Raw genomic sequence first — 15,433 nt, forward strand, 5'->3', positions numbered from 1 at the left:
GCACCGGTGCAGGCAGCTTCAGGGAGAGTGGGTCTGGGGGCCCTTTTCCACAGTCCTGCTTCCAGGCTCTCCACACCCCTGTTGGCTGGGGCTGTTTGAAGGTTCTCCAGGATACTGAGTTGTCCCCTCACTCCAGGAGTCTGGGGTAGGGATCCCAGACCAACTGTCTGCCTGTGTAATGGCTGCCTTGGGTGGGGTTTCCTGATTTGTACCTGGAGGTGAGCTTCCAGACTGTCTCAGTTGGGTCTTGTGTTGCTGGGTCTGTGGGGCTGTGTGTTGATGCGCCTTTGACTGAGACCACCCTTGTCCTCCACCAGAGGCCAGCCTGACAAACAGAAATATTCTAGAATCTTGACATGGCTCTCCCCCTTGGCTCTCTGCTGACTCCCCAAGCCCATAGACCTCCCAGCCTCCCTTCCCCTCTGACTAGGGGCCCCACCCCCACTCGGGTCTTCACTGAGTTTGAAGAGACAGAGGCTGATAGGATTTTAGGAGTCCCTTCCCTCCCTCTCAATGGTCCTAGATAAAACCATCTCAGTCCTTGTCCCTATAACAGCAGGAACCACACTCGTCTGTCCATGCCCACTGTGGTCACAGCTGCTATTCTCTGTTCTGATGTCCCTCCCTCCCCATTTCTGCCCAGTGTCGAGACCACAGTCAGAGAGGTCAGCAGTCGGGCACCATCATTTGGAAGCATGGGTGCTTTAGTCCTTCAGATAGTGGCTCAGAATGGCTCAGACTCCCTCATGGTCTGTCAGGCCAAACGATGGGCTCTCAGGGAGCAGGCCCAATGAGTTCAGTCTGGGGTGGACTTGGTCACAACAGGCCCACACTTCTGTTCCAGGCTTAGGCCACTACAGGTTCCAGGACACCAGTAGGTGAGGGGAGGAAACCAGGTACCTGCGTGTCTGGGGGTGCTGAATGTTGAATGTACTCTGAGTTGCTCACTTTCACATCTCAGCCCTCACAGAACACTGTTCTAGAACAAGGTGGATAATGAAAATCTATCACGATAACGTAGGTATTTCTAAGTCCTCACTCAAATGCTATGGCTGAGAACAGAGATCCCATCTCTGATAGTTCTTTGTGATTGTTTGCTTGGGTCTGGGCCACAGTTTCAGTGTCAGACACTTGTCATCCGGTTTGACCAGTGTCTTCCGAATTTTTCTGATCAAGGTTGCAAAAGTGTGCCCTTGTGGCGGTATTTCCCACAAACATGTTAGCGTGCTAAGGACCCTGTTTCTCACCGGGGGTTCCTTTAGGGGTTCAGGAAGTGATTTGCTTGAGTAAAAGGACTTTCATTAATTTAAATATTGGAATAACTGTCCAGACAAGATCCAGGAGTTGTGTGTTTTTGTTAACTTTTTTAGTATTTAAATAACTGTGCTAGTCGATATAATGGCTGAATTTATGCTGATAAATGTTGGTATCATTTTGGAAACCTTGGGATTAGTTGGGCAGAAGGACTCCAGCCCCTTCTGGCCAGTGCTGATAGATGGCTGTCGGCTGTGCTGGGCGCCACAGGGTAGGCCTGGCTGTTCCAGGCTTCTCTGTTCAATGCCCAGCTCGTGTATCAGGTACTCTTCCACCCCCCAGGTCTTTGTTAGGATAACACATTCCAGAACAAATTCAGACCCAAACTGTCTGGTTTAGCTGACTGGTGATGCTCCATGGATCTTCCTTTAAATGTTCTGTTATTTTTTAGAGAGCGCATGGGGGGGGGGGGGGGGGGGAGGAGCAGAGGGAGGGAGGGAGAGAGAGAGAGAGAGAGAGAATATATGAATAAGCAGGCTCTACACTCAGCGTGTTCTGTTCTAATTAAGAATTATGGTTTATCCCATTCCAAATATGTACCAGAAATCTAAGGCAAAGATAACATTTTGGTGTTTGAAAGGAATTTATTCCATGATTGCAGTTTTGAGGTTTTATTTGTGTTTGTCTTACCTGGCTGATACATGCACTTGAAGCAGAATGGTCTTCGGGCTACCTGAGTGCCCACAGACCTAAGCTAGTGAGCAGCCCCTCTCCCCTCCCGTGTGGCTGGACCACTGGGGAGTTGGGGACTCGGGATGGTGGCGTACCGCCATCTTCTGGTCACGGTGTGGAATTTTATCAGAAGCTATTATGACATTTTCTGTGTCTAGAGCTCTAGTGCTGGGGCTCAGTGGGTAATCTTATCTTGTCTCTACCCTGACCTCTGGTTTAGAAGTGAGATACAGCTAAGGAAATAACTGGGGCCCTGTAACAGTGAGTGGACTAGTCCAGAAAACAAACCACAGTGTTTCAGACAGAAGATTGATTACAATAATGTTGGGAGGGCAAAGCAAGGAGTAAAGGTACCCAGAGGTTAACGACCACTGAAGCCTTTCACCCCAAACTGCAAGGGCACAGCCCTGTAACTGGTGCCCATGGGACACGCTGGGGCCGTGTGCTCGCTAATGGGTACCTGACTTCCCCACCATGTACTTACTGTGGAAACTTCACATCCATCTCAGTGCGCATGTGAGCACACACACACCCCTAGATGCATCTCTTCCCCCAAATCTCCAGGCAGGAAGGCAGGAGACCTGGATTCTAGCTTGAGTTTCTCTTTCCCTGACTGGCCGGGCCTCCGAGGAGAAGAGCGGAGTCATCCTGGTATGCGGCAGGGGCCACCCTGTGGCATAGGGTTGGACCCCACGTTGGCACGTGGCAGGATTTAATGATGAAATGTTTATCAAGTGCTGGATCCGTTCAGTTCCTGGTGAGAAACTGGTGGCACAAACCAGAAAAGAGGTAATGGAGGTGGATTTAGTAGGAGAACTACTGACGGAGCTGTGGGCCTCAGGGAAGCCAAGCAGGGTGGTGCAGCAGCCATTCCTGGCCCTGTCGTGAGGGTGCGGGGACCTGGCAGGTATCAGCACCAGTGGGAGCAGCCCCACAGGAACTGAGGCCTTCGGAGGAGGAAGGCAGCACCTGCCAGCCTGCCCCATGACAGGAAGGGCACAAGTGGAATAATTACCCTGGCCCCTGGCTCTGCCCACTGCCCTGTCCTGTCAGCTCCCCCTGTTGGCCAAGCCACCTGAACCAGAGGGCAGGGGAGCCTGGCTGGTGCAGATGCGGAGAGGTCAGCTTGTGAGTGCGGAGCAGGGTGAAAAATCAGGTAGGACGGGCCTGGTGGGCAAACAGGGCATCCGGCACGAGAGCCTATTTGCCCTGGGAGGCACATGGCTGGTGTAGTGTCATTCAAGGCCATGGGGTTAATGCCATAGCAGGACTTGGTTCCCAGCTCCCAGGGATTTTCCACTACACCCCGTGACCTGCTGCCCCTTGATTCCCAGGAAGCCCAGCCTAACAGAGGTTTCTCGTGCCCAGGTTCCCACTGGGGGTCTCCCTGGCTGCAGAGTGGGATTCAGCCTCCAGGTGATACAGGAAGGCCCTGCCTTTGCTCTCTGTCTTGCTGATCCCTCCACCTTTACCCCCATGAGAGAGAGGTGCTGCTCTGGCATTGTCTATTGGTTGGGGTCTAAGCTGGGGGAGGCGTAGAGGGTGTCTTCCCTGGGGGAGGTTGAATCCATCCAGAGGGAGTGTGACTTGCTCAAGGTCACATGGCCAGGAGGACTAGCCAGCTTCTCCTGACTCCCACGTGGAATCTTGGACTCTTGCTGCTCCACGCTGCCCAGGTCCAACCTCCTACCCTGCCCTGTCCTGATGGGGAGGGGGCTCAGGTTCACCACCAGGTAAGTGTATTACTATATTGACTATTCCCTTTGCTGTACTTTTCATCCCTGTGACTTATTTTATAATTGTAAATTTGTACCTCTTAATCCCCTGCACCCATTTTGCCCCTCCCCCCACCCCTTTCTCTTTAGGTAACCACCAGTTCTCTATGAGTGTATCTTTCTTTTGTTATTTGTTCATTATATTTTTTAGATTTTTTTTAAGTTTATTTTTGAGAGAGAGCGCGTGCGCAAAGTGGGGGAGGGGCAGAGAGAGGGAGAGAGATAATCCCAAGCAGGATCCTCACTGTCAGTGCAGAGCCTGACACGGGGCTCAAACTCAAACCATAAGATCATGACCTGAGCCAAGATCAAGAGTCTGACACTCAACTGACTGAGTCACCCAGGTGCCCCATATTATTTAGAGTGTACATGTAAGTGGAATTATACGGTATTTGTCTTTATCTGACTTATTTCACTTTGCATGATACCCTCTAGCTTCATCCCTTGTTGCAAATGGCAAGATTTCATTTTTGTTATGGCTGAGTAGTAGTCCATTGTGTGTATACACACACACACACACACACACACACACACACACACACACACACCTTTATTCATCCATTGATGGATAGATTGCTTCCATGTCTTGGCCATTATAAAATACTGCAAAAACATAGGGGTATATATCTTTCTGAAGTAGCATTTCTGTTTTCTTCAGGTGAGTACCCAGAAGTAGAATTACTGGATTGTATGGTATTTCTATTTCCAATTTTTTCAGGAAGCTTCAGACTGTTTAGAGTGCACCAGATTGCATTCCTACCAACAGTGCACAAGAGCTCCCTTTCCTCCACATCCTCACTAATACTTGTTATTTCTTGTCTTTTTGATTGTAGACACTCTGACATGTGTAAGGGGATATCTTACCGTTTTGACTTGCATCTCCTTGATGAATAATGATGTTGAGCATCTTTCCATGTGTCTGTTGGCTACCTGTATATCTTCTTTGGAAAAATGCCTATTCAGGTCCTCTACCGTTTTTTAATTGGATTGTTTTTTGGTGTTAAGCTGTAGAACTTTTTATTTTGGATATTACTTGGATATTTTATAAATTTTAAAATTTTGGATATTAACCCCTTATCAGATATATCATTTGCAAGATCTCCCATTCAGTAGGTTGCCTTTTTGTTGATGGTTTTCTTCGCTCTGCAAAAGCTTTTTAGTTTGATGTAGCTTCAGTTGTTTATTTTTGCTTTTATTTCCTTTGCCTGAGGAGACCTATCTAGAAAAATGTCGCTAAAGCTGATGTCAAAAGAGAGACTTGTGTGCGTCAGTAGTTGATTTATATTTGTTGGTGGGTAGCATTCCATTGGATGGCTGGACCCGAATTGATCCTTTCACCAGTTGAAGGACAGGTTGTTTCCAGTTTTTGGTGATTATGAATACAGTTGCTATAAGCATTTACATACAGGTTTTTCTGTGACCATAAGTTTTCATTTCTCTTAGGTAAATACTTAGAATAGTTTGTATTGTTTCCCCACCTGCCCCCTCTAATCTAATAGGTGTATAACGGCATCTCATTGCAATTTTAGATTTCTTTAGTGGCTAGTGATGTGGATCATCTTTAATGAAGGTTGCCTCTTGTATATCCTCTTTAGTGAGGTAGCTGTTCAAGTCTTTTGCCCATTTTTAATTGGGTTTTCTTGTTGAGTTTTAAGAGCTCTTTATTTTTATTTATTTTGAGAGAGTGAGTGTGGGAGGGGCAGAGAGAGAATCTGTCAGCGCAGAGCCCAAACCCACAAACCATGAGATCATGACCTGAGCTGAAATCAAGAGACGCTCAATCCACTGAGCCACCCAGGAGCCCAAAGAGTTCTTTATATATGGGATATAGGTTTGTAGGGGCTCAAAGAATTTGGGGGCTGATCAAGGAAAAAGGTATAACCACAGGAGGCAATGACACACAAACTTTACTGAGTGGTGCTTGGAGGGGAAGGTCCTCATATCACAAGACCGTCTAGAAGCTTGTGGTGTAGAAGCCACCATCTGGAGGGGAGGATGGCCTCCTGGAGAGGAGATAGAGGTGGGACAAGGGGACTTAGATGTCTAGGTGAGGTAGCCCAGCAGCACAGCTTGTGCACATGCGTGTTGAGGGGGGAGGGGTGAGGCTCTGGGTCAAATAGTCCCGAATGACCGTGGCAGCCTGGGGCTTATAATCAGAAGGTTCTGGCTTATCAGTGGGGAATAGCAGTCAGGGGAGGTTTTAATGGGGGTATAAAAAGCAGACAGGCTCTAAATGGCTAAAAATCTGCTTGTTTGGGCTATTTAAAAAATAATGTGTTAAAATGTGAATCTGGCATTGGCAGGCTTTTGAGGTAACTGGTCTCTTGCTTGGTTTTTGGAGCCAGTGATAAAGCACCTTAGGAATCTTAGGATCCAGAATCATAGAAGGTCACACACTAGGATTTTAAAACCTTTTTTCCCCCCAGCCAGTCTGACCATTGAGTAGTAGAGAGCCAGGAGAATTGACCCAAAAAGGAAAAAATTTTATCTTTTTTGTTAGATCAATATTATGGTGCCTTTGGTGTGTGTCCTGTACTCAGTAAAACTTGGTGTGTTTACCTATAGGCAGCAGGATGTGCTAACCAGCACTAGACCTGCTCTCCTTTAGCAACCAGTGAGCCCTGTGGGGCTAGAGGACACTGAATGTTTGGTTGTACTGGTGAAGGTAGGTACTTCTCAGGTAAGAAAGTGACACAGCCACAGAGTAGAAGTTAAAGTTGAAGGTCATCTGCAGGGCAACTGTTTGTGTCCTGGGACTTGCCCATATGGTGGTACCCCATTCAGGGCAATTAATTCTGTTAAATTACAAAAATTCAACCAAGTAAATTTTATTTTCTGTTTTTAAAAGTTTTGATGTTTATTTTTGAAAGATAGAGGGTGAGCAGGGGAGGGGCAGAGAGAGAGGGAGACACAGAACCCGAAGCAGGCTCCAGGCTCCGAGCTGTCAGCACAGGGCCCGATGTGGGGCTCAAACTCATGGGCCTTGAGATCATGACCTGAAGTCAGATGCTTTAACCAACTGAGCCACTGAGGTGCCCCTCAACCGAGTAAATGTTAAAGATCGAATTGGCTTTATTAATTCATTTGCAAATTGGACAGCATCCCCATCTAGCAAGTAAAGGGAAGCTCCAAAGGGCTACAGAAAAGGAAATGTTTTTAAAGCTAGGGAATGGGGGAAAAAAGGAAATTATTATCAACAAACCCATTGTTTTAGGCAAGGTTGTGCTCCTAAAGGGAATGGAAAGGGTCTAGCAGTAAATTTCCTAGTGCTGACCAGGATATTCCCATGTTGACCAGGTAAAGGTTACATTTCTGGGGGGCTGAAACTGCAGTTAGGTTAGGGTCCCAAATCACTAAACCAAGACATAATACCTAACTTATGGGACACCATTTGGGGCCTGTGGTTCTCTTATTCACGGTTCTAGCTCCTGGGGGTCAGGAGCAGGCCCAGCTTAGTGGAGCGGAGTGAAGAACAAGGTTTTAGAGAGGACGTGCCTCTCTCTCCTGTAAAGTTTTTAGTAAGTAGAATGTATTAGTCAAATCAATAAACCATTCATTCATGTTTTTTGAGTGTATCCGTTAAAGCAATGATATCTAATAGAGGAGTTCTGATGAAAGGAATAGCCCTGTTTAATTCTCTGTGGTCTATAGTTAGCCCACACTCATAGTGGTGGCTTTTAGCACTGAGGGTCCCAGGGAAATGAAAGAAGGGAGGGGGGAGTCAGTACCCCTTCTGTAACTAAGTCAGCTGTAGTGGGCCTTCACTCTGCAGGGTCCAGCCTTACTGGTAGTCTCCAGCAGCTGGGGCCCACCCACAGAGCTTCCTGGGGCTGAGACAAATAAAACCTGGCCTGGATTAGGGAGCACAGGTCAAAAGTGAACTGCCAGAGCCTTGTAGGGATGTTTACAAAAAGAAGGGGCTAAAATATCACTAAGGTTTATTATTTCTGTGGTTTCTTGAATTCTTTTTACCCCAAATCCAAATTAGAGTAGTCCCTTTATTAAACCTTCATCTGTATATGACCTCTCTCTAGTTCTGGAACCTTCACTTACGTCAACTACCACCTCCAAGGAGAAGGAGGAGCTGAGAGAGGCAGCCATCCCCATCATCCTTCTCCAATGGGTAGACTTCCCTTCAGTTTACCTACAAGGGAAGGACAGTTACTCTTCCGAGGGTCCCGGACCTTGCAGCTGTGTGACCCGACCTCCACTTTGGCAGGGGTCCTGTATTCCATCGTGGAGTCCTTAAAAAGTCTATGAATAAGGCATGTGGCATTTGTTGGCTTTTCTGGATTTATCCTCCCCCCCCTTTTTTCGTCCCCCAACTTAGAAGGTTTCTCTTCAATTCCAGCCACCTTAACCATGGATTTTAAGGTTTTTTGCATTTGCAGTTTTGAACAATGTTTGGTTCTGTGTGTAGAAAGTTTTCTCTGCATATCTTGACCACTTTTTTCTGGAAAATGAAAGCCCAAAAGCAGTTCAATTGTGTGTCTTTAGCTTAGGTTATTTAGAAATCACAGACGCTGTGGGATCCTATTTGCTCCTCTTTCCTTGGACAAGTTACATTCTTTGTGCTCATGCACACATAAGTCCACCTATTTCACACACTTTTCCTCTGTCACATCTTACCTTTATAACAGAGATTCTAATCAAGAAAAATGACCTCGCTCCCTTTCCTTACTGTGGCTACTTTTGTTTTTTCAGTTGAGGTAAAATTGGTATATTTTACCTGAAACAGTTTCAGGTGTATGCTATGGCTACTTCTAAATCAATTTCCTAAAGGTCAGTGAAAAGGATCTTTTAAGAATATACATCTATAGGGCCACCTGGGTGGCTCAGCCTGTGAAGCATCTGACTCTTGATTATCGGTTCAGGTCATGATCTCATGGTTCATGAGTTTGAGTTCCACATCAGGCTCTGCACTGACAGGGCAGAGCCTGCTTGGGATTCTCTCTCTGCCCTTCCTCCATGCTCGCTGGCTTGCTCTCCCTCCTTCCCTCAAAATAAAATTAAAAAGAATACAGGTCTATAAAATATAGGTCTTTTTTCTCTTTTGTTAAAAAAAAAAAAAAAACAAAACAACTATGTGGATTATATCTTGCAAATGTCTGTGTGACTTAACACTTTGTCTTTCTACCCTTCGGTTAGTAGTGTTCCTCGCTGACTTCAGCCACCTAGACTTCCTTTGATTCTGACTTAAGTCAAACATGCAACTATCCCAGAACTGTCAGGTGCTGTTTACAGTGTATCTCCTTGCTAACTTCTCCACCCAACCTTGTTGTCTCCAGAGACCCCTCACTGGGCTTCCTTTCCTTTTTCCTCCAGGTCACAGCTTAATGTTTACTTTGACCCGGGGGCCTGGATGGCTCAGTTAAGCATCCTACTTTGGCTCAGGTCATCATCTCACAGAACTGTGAGTTCAAGCCCCACATCCGGCTCTCTACTGTCACCACAGAGCCTGCTTTGCATACTCTGTCCCACTCTCTCTGCCTCTCCCCTGCTCGCACTCTCTCTAAAAAATAAAATAAACATTCAAAAAAAGTTTATTTTGACCAGGAGGGGACAGTGGGCACATTAACAAACCCATACTGCTCACTGGAGAAATCTCCCATTGAGATTACATTCCCATTACAGTACGATCTACTCCCTCAGGCCATCTTTCTTCCAGTCCTCTCCACCTCTCAAAGCCAGGATGGTAGACCTGGGGCTCTTAGGTTTGATTTTTTAGTACTCTCATCCCTGAACTCTGAATCCTGAGCCAGTGATACAAAATTAGGGGACATTTTTTTTTTTTTTTTTGCCTCCATTACAATGGCTGTGGTGATACAGAAATTGAAACTTTCATGTGATGTAGCTTTGGCTATATTTTCTATTTCCTAGTCCTTTTGAGCATTTTTTTTATTACCATTTATATTCTGAGTCTCTTCCAGCTACCTTTAAGTATTAATGTCTATGTTTTTCTAATATTTATTTTTTGCTTGCATCTTACAGAATTTTTTTTTGCTTGCTTATAGGCAAGGAACAGTGAATACAGATGGCCTTCACTTTTTCAATTATCTTATTTTTAAAGATTTTTTAAAGTAATCTCTACACCCAACATGGGGCTTGAACTTACAACCCCAAGATAATGAGTTGCATACTCTGCTGACTGAGCCAGGTAGGCGCCCCCCCCCCCCCCCCCTTTTTTTTTTTTTTTAAATTTTAAGTAGGCTGCATGCCCAACCTTGGGGCTTGAACTCACAGCCCTGAGATCAAGAGGGCTGTGCCTTCACTTTTAAGCTAGCCTCAATCCAAAGTCATACTTTCCCCTCTCATATGCTCCCCTTGAATTGATTTGTGTGACCATTTTACTACCTTAGTATTCGATACTGTCCCTGATGGCAAGGACAAAGGATATGTTGCTCTACATTCTATCTGTTACAGTGCCTGATTTACCAAAGACAGTTAAATCATTGCTTCTTTCCCAATAGCACTCAAATAATCATTCTGAGTTTGCAAACAGAATTCTCTTTACTACATTGAGGGAGATGATGCAAGGTTAATTATTCCATTAGTTTCCATATTATGTATGCAAAGAATACATCACCAGAATGCTGGACTCACGATTTTTTGACACCACACATACTATGCTCATGTTATCACATATTGCTTTGGAGACGTAGCTGCCAACAGAAAAAAACACAACGTAATTAATGGACAAAAGGGAAAGTAGTTATTTCTATTGTTGATGATACTAAATTTGAACCTGACAAAGATACCTTTTTCCCAAATCAATTGATCCTAAGTCACTCTTATATTTGGTTTCAAATGACTGCACAGATCTGGCAAAGTTATGATGATTACTATTTGCAGGAGTAGCAATCTCAACCTGCCCTGAGATAGCACTGCCAGAATTATCAAGATCTATCTAGCAAGTCAGAGATATTATTTAATAATGATAGAGAATATTTTTATTTTAAAAGAGAATTCTGTTCCTTTTGACTATACCTGCTCTATTCCAGGCGAGTATCTAAAAGAGGCCATGCCTCCTCCCCATGGGGTGATGGGGAGATTGTGGGGCATGGCCCTGTCAACTCTTCTCATCCTGTATTAAGGAGGTGATACTCCTACACCCCTCTTCTCCAGGAGTCCAGAAACTGGGGGTGGAGTTCTTTTAACCATCCCTGAGTTGCACTAACCCAAGCAAAGGTGGCACCTTTACTCCTCCCCTGGGGAGGGGAGACTGTGAGGTGGACACTGTTGACCATCTCCTCCCTCCCCTGTGCTAAGGTGAGTAGAGGTGGACTCTTTCCTCTTCCCTTCAAACACTGCGGAGATAAGTAATAGCTAAAAAACTCAAATTTGGTAAACCTACAGACTGAAAAAGCTGATCAAACCCAAACAGGTTAAATTCAAAGAAGTCTATATCAAACATCTCAAATTTCTGAAAACTAAAGACAATAACTTGAATCAGCCTGAGAAAAATGACACTTTATCTATAGAAGAGCACCACTTTGACAGTGGATTTCTCATTGGATACCATAGAAGCCAGAAGGAAATAGCACAACATTTTCCAAATGCTGAAATAAGAAAAGTAAATATACCAATTAAAAGATCTTGGCACAATGTGGATAAAAATCATGACAATTAGATGCTGTCTACAAGAAACTAACTTCAATTATAATGATACAAGCAGACTGTTTTCCATTCCTCTACTTCCAATGTAACATACAAACATTAATCAAAAGACAGCAGGACTAGCTAAATGAATAACAGGTAAAGTAGATCTCAGAGCAAAGAAAACTGCCAAGAACAAGGAGGGACATTACACAAAAATAAAAGGCCAACTAACCAAGAAGACCCAATACTACTAAATGTGTATGTACTAAATAACAGAGCTGCTGCAAAATACATGAAGTAAAAACTGATGGATTAAAATTTTTTTAATGTTTATTTTTGAGAAAGAGCAGGGGACAGCAGAGAGAGGGAGACACAGAATCTGAAGCAGGCTCCAGGCTCTGTGCTGACAGCTCAGGGCTCCAACTCACAAACCATGAGATCATGACCTGAGCCGAAGTTGAACACTCAACCGGCTGAGCCACCCAGGCGCCCCCAAACTGATAGAATTTAAAGGAAAAAGAGACAAATCCAGATTTATAGTCAGGAAATTCAATGGTCTTCTCTCATAACTGATAGAACCCTAAGATCAAAAATCAGAAAGGATACAGAGGAACTGAAAAAGATAAATCAACCACAATGCTGCAGTTGCCAAATATAGAACACTCTACCCAACAAGAGCAGGATATGCATTCTTTTCAAGCACACGGAAACCAAGATTGTTTTATGACCCAGGGTAGAGTCTAAGTTAAACAGACGTAAAAGAATTGAGAATATACAAAGTGTGCTCTCTATAACTGATTCACACTAGAAATCAATACAAAGATAGCAATAAAATATCAAAATACTTGAAAAATAAACACACTTTTAAATAATCCATGGGTCTCTACTCCTGAAACTAATACTATATGTTAAATAAGTGGAATTTAAATAAAACTTGAAAATAAGTAGTCCATGGGTCAAAGGGGAAAAGGGAAATTAAAAAGTATATGGAACAGAGGCACCTGGATGGCTCAGTTAAGTGTCCCACTCTTGGCTTCGTCTCAGGTCATGATCCCATAGTTTGGGAGATCAAGCCCTGCATCAGGCTTTGTGCTGACAGCATGGAGCCTACTTGGGGTTCTGTCTTTCCCTCTCTCTCTGCGCCCCTCTCCTGCCAGCTCAAGCTCGCTGTGTCCCCCCACTCTCAAAATAAGCAAAAAAAAGTATTTAAAAAAAAGTATATGGAACTGAGTGAAAATGAAAATACAATCAATTGAAATCTGTAAGTTGAAGCCAAAGCAGTGCTTAGTGAGAAATTTAGAACATCAAATGCCTATATTTAAAAAGAGAGGTCTCAAAGCAATAATCTAAATTCCTACCTCAAAAATTGGAGAACAAACCAAAACAAGAAGGGAATAAAAAAGCAGAGATGAAACTGAGAAGAGGGGAGAAAAAAAAAAAAAAAAACAGACAAAAGCTGTTTCTTTGAAAAGGTAATAGAAATTGATAAACCTCTATTAAGACTAAGAAGAAAAAAAAAAAGACAAATCCCCAATATCAGGAGTAAAGGGGTTGATATCACCATGATTCTGCAGATATGTAAAAGACTGAAAGGAACAAATCCACGCACATAAATTTGACAAGTTAGATGAAATGACTAATTCCTGGAAAACTACAAACTACCAAAGCTCATGCAGCAGAAAAGAGACAATCTGAATGGTGCTATAACCATTAAAGAATTCATAGTTATAACCTTCCAAAAAAGTAATCTCCAGGCCCAGATGGTTCCACTGGAGACCATTAAATTTTATTTGTTGTTTATTTTTATTTTTTTGAAATAGGCTTCATGCCCAGAGCCCACTGCAGGGCTTGAACTCACAACCCTGAGATCAAGAGTTGGGTGCTTAACTGACAGAGCCACCCAAATGTCCCCTGTTAAACTTTTAAAGAAGAAAGAACACCAATTCTACAAAATCTTTTCCAGAAGATAGAAGGTCAGGAAACACTTGCCACTAATTTTATGGAACCACCACTATTTTAATGCCAAAATGAGACAAAGACAGTACATAAGACTACCAATCAATATCCCTCGTGAATACAGAAGCAAAAAATCATTAACAAAATATTAATAAATTAAATCTAGCAATATATAAAAATATATACAATATGACCAAGTGGGGTTTATCCCAAGAATGCAAGGCTGGTTCAATATTCAGAGAGTCAATTGATGTAATTTGAGTTATTAACAACCTAAAAAGGAAAAATCAGTGGCACCCGGCTGGCTCAGTCAGTGGAGCATGCTACTATTGATCTTGGGGTCATGAGTTTGAGCTTCACGTTGGGCACGGAGATTACTTAAAATTTTGGGGCACCTGTGTGGCTCAGTCAAGCATCTGACTTCACTCAGGTCATGATCTCATGGTTCAGGAGTTTGAGCCCCACACCCAGCTCTCTGCTGTCAGCACAGACTTGCTTTGGATCCTCTGTCCCCCTCTCTCTCTGCCCTTCCCCCACTCATGCTCCCACTCTCTCTCTAAACATTAAAATTTTAAAAATAAAATCTTAAAAAAATAAAAAATAAATAAAAAGGAGAAATAATGTTCTTATAGTAACTGATACAAGAAAAGCATTTGGCAAAATTTAACATCTATTGATAAAAACCCTCAGCAAATCAGGACTAGAAGGGAACTTCCTGAACCTAATAAAAGGCAATTACAAAAACATACAATGAATATCATAATGGTGAAAAACTCAACACTTTCTATAAAAGTCAAGGATACCTGCTCTCCACTGCAGTGTTGTTACTGAAGGTTTTTATGTTTTTAAGCTCTACGCCCAATGTGGGGCTTGAACTCATGACCCTGAGATCAAGAGTTGCATGCTCTACAACTGAGGCAGTCAGGTGCTCCTTGTTATTGAAGGTTTTATCCAATGCAAAAGTCAAGAACAAGGAATAAAAGATGTACAGATGGAAAGTGGGGGGGGGGGGGAAGAAGCTGTTGACAGATGACATGACTGTATACATAGAAAAACCACAAAATATCTATAAATCTATTAATAAAAGCTATTTGAATAGCAGTTTAGCAAGGTTGCAGGATACCAAATTAGTATGTCAAAAGTCAATCATGGGGCCCCTGGGTGGCTTGATTGGTTGAGTGTCTGACTTTGGCTCAGGCCATGATCTTGCAGTTCATGAGTTCAAGCCCCACATCAGGCTCGCTGCTGTCAGCCTGTCAGCACAAAGCCCACTTCAGATCCTCTGTCCCTGTCCGCCCCTCCCCCTGCTTGTGCTCTCTCTCAAAAAATAAAACATCGGGGCGCCTGGGTGGCGCAGTCGGTTAGGCGTCCGACTTCAGCCAGGTCACGATCTCACGGTCCGTGAGTTCGAGCCCCGCGTCGGGCTCTGGGCTGATGGCTCAGAGCCTGGAGCCTGTTTCCGATTCTGTGTCTCCCTCTCTCTCTGCCCCTCCCCCGTTCATGCTCTGTCTCTCTCTGTCCCAAAAATAAAAATAAAAAACGTTGAAAAAAAAATTAAAAAAAATAAAACATCAAAAAAAGTCAATCATATTTCTACATCCTATTAATAAAAAATAGAAAATTGAAGACATTACTGTTTGTTTATGGTAGCACCCAAACCACTAAATACTTAGGTAGAATCTTACAAAATATTTGCAAAATCTGTATCTTGAAAACTACAAAAACACTGATAAAATAAGGAAGACTTAATAAGAGACGTAAGGTTCATGGATTAGAAGACTCAATTGTAAAGGTCCCCAAACTTATCTATAGATCCAATAGAATTCCAGTATAAATTCCAGCAGAATTGTGTGTGTGTGTATTCTATTTCTTTTAAAGTTTATGTATGTATGTTTGTATGTAATCTCTACACCCATTGTGGGGCTTGAACTCACAACCTGGAGATCAAGAGTCACATGCTCTTCTGACTGAGCTAGCCAGGAGCCCTTAATTTTTTTTTTTTTTTTTAATTTCCTTAAGTAATCTCTAAGACCCACATGGGACTCAAAGTCACCACCCCAATATTGAGAGTCACATGCTCCACCAACTGAGCCAGCAGGGTGCTCCCCCCCAGCAGA

The 15,433-nt window shown here is 43.6% G+C and overlaps 1 protein-coding gene across 16 annotated transcripts in view; it reads right to left on the reverse strand.

Annotated features, from left to right (window-relative positions):
• Window positions 1–10,252: 10,252 nt before the first annotated feature.
• Window positions 10,253–15,433, reverse strand: part of FBXW12 (F-box and WD repeat domain containing 12) — a 77,628-nt gene continuing 72,447 nt past the window's right edge. For all 16 annotated transcript variants that reach the window (XR_009260944.1, XR_009260943.1, XR_009260942.1 and 13 more), the window contains one exon: window positions 10,253–10,423. Coding sequence is in view for 12 of the 16 variants with exons in the window: in XM_058727085.1 (XP_058583068.1) it covers window positions 10,324–10,423 (100 nt within the window). In the remaining 4 variants the exon portion in view is untranslated. The remainder of the gene's footprint in view (window positions 10,424–15,433) is intronic.

The sequence above is a fragment of the Neofelis nebulosa genome, chromosome 4 (assembly GCF_028018385.1).
Source record: "Neofelis nebulosa isolate mNeoNeb1 chromosome 4, mNeoNeb1.pri, whole genome shotgun sequence".
Classification (NCBI taxonomy): Eukaryota; Metazoa; Chordata; class Mammalia; order Carnivora; family Felidae; genus Neofelis; species Neofelis nebulosa.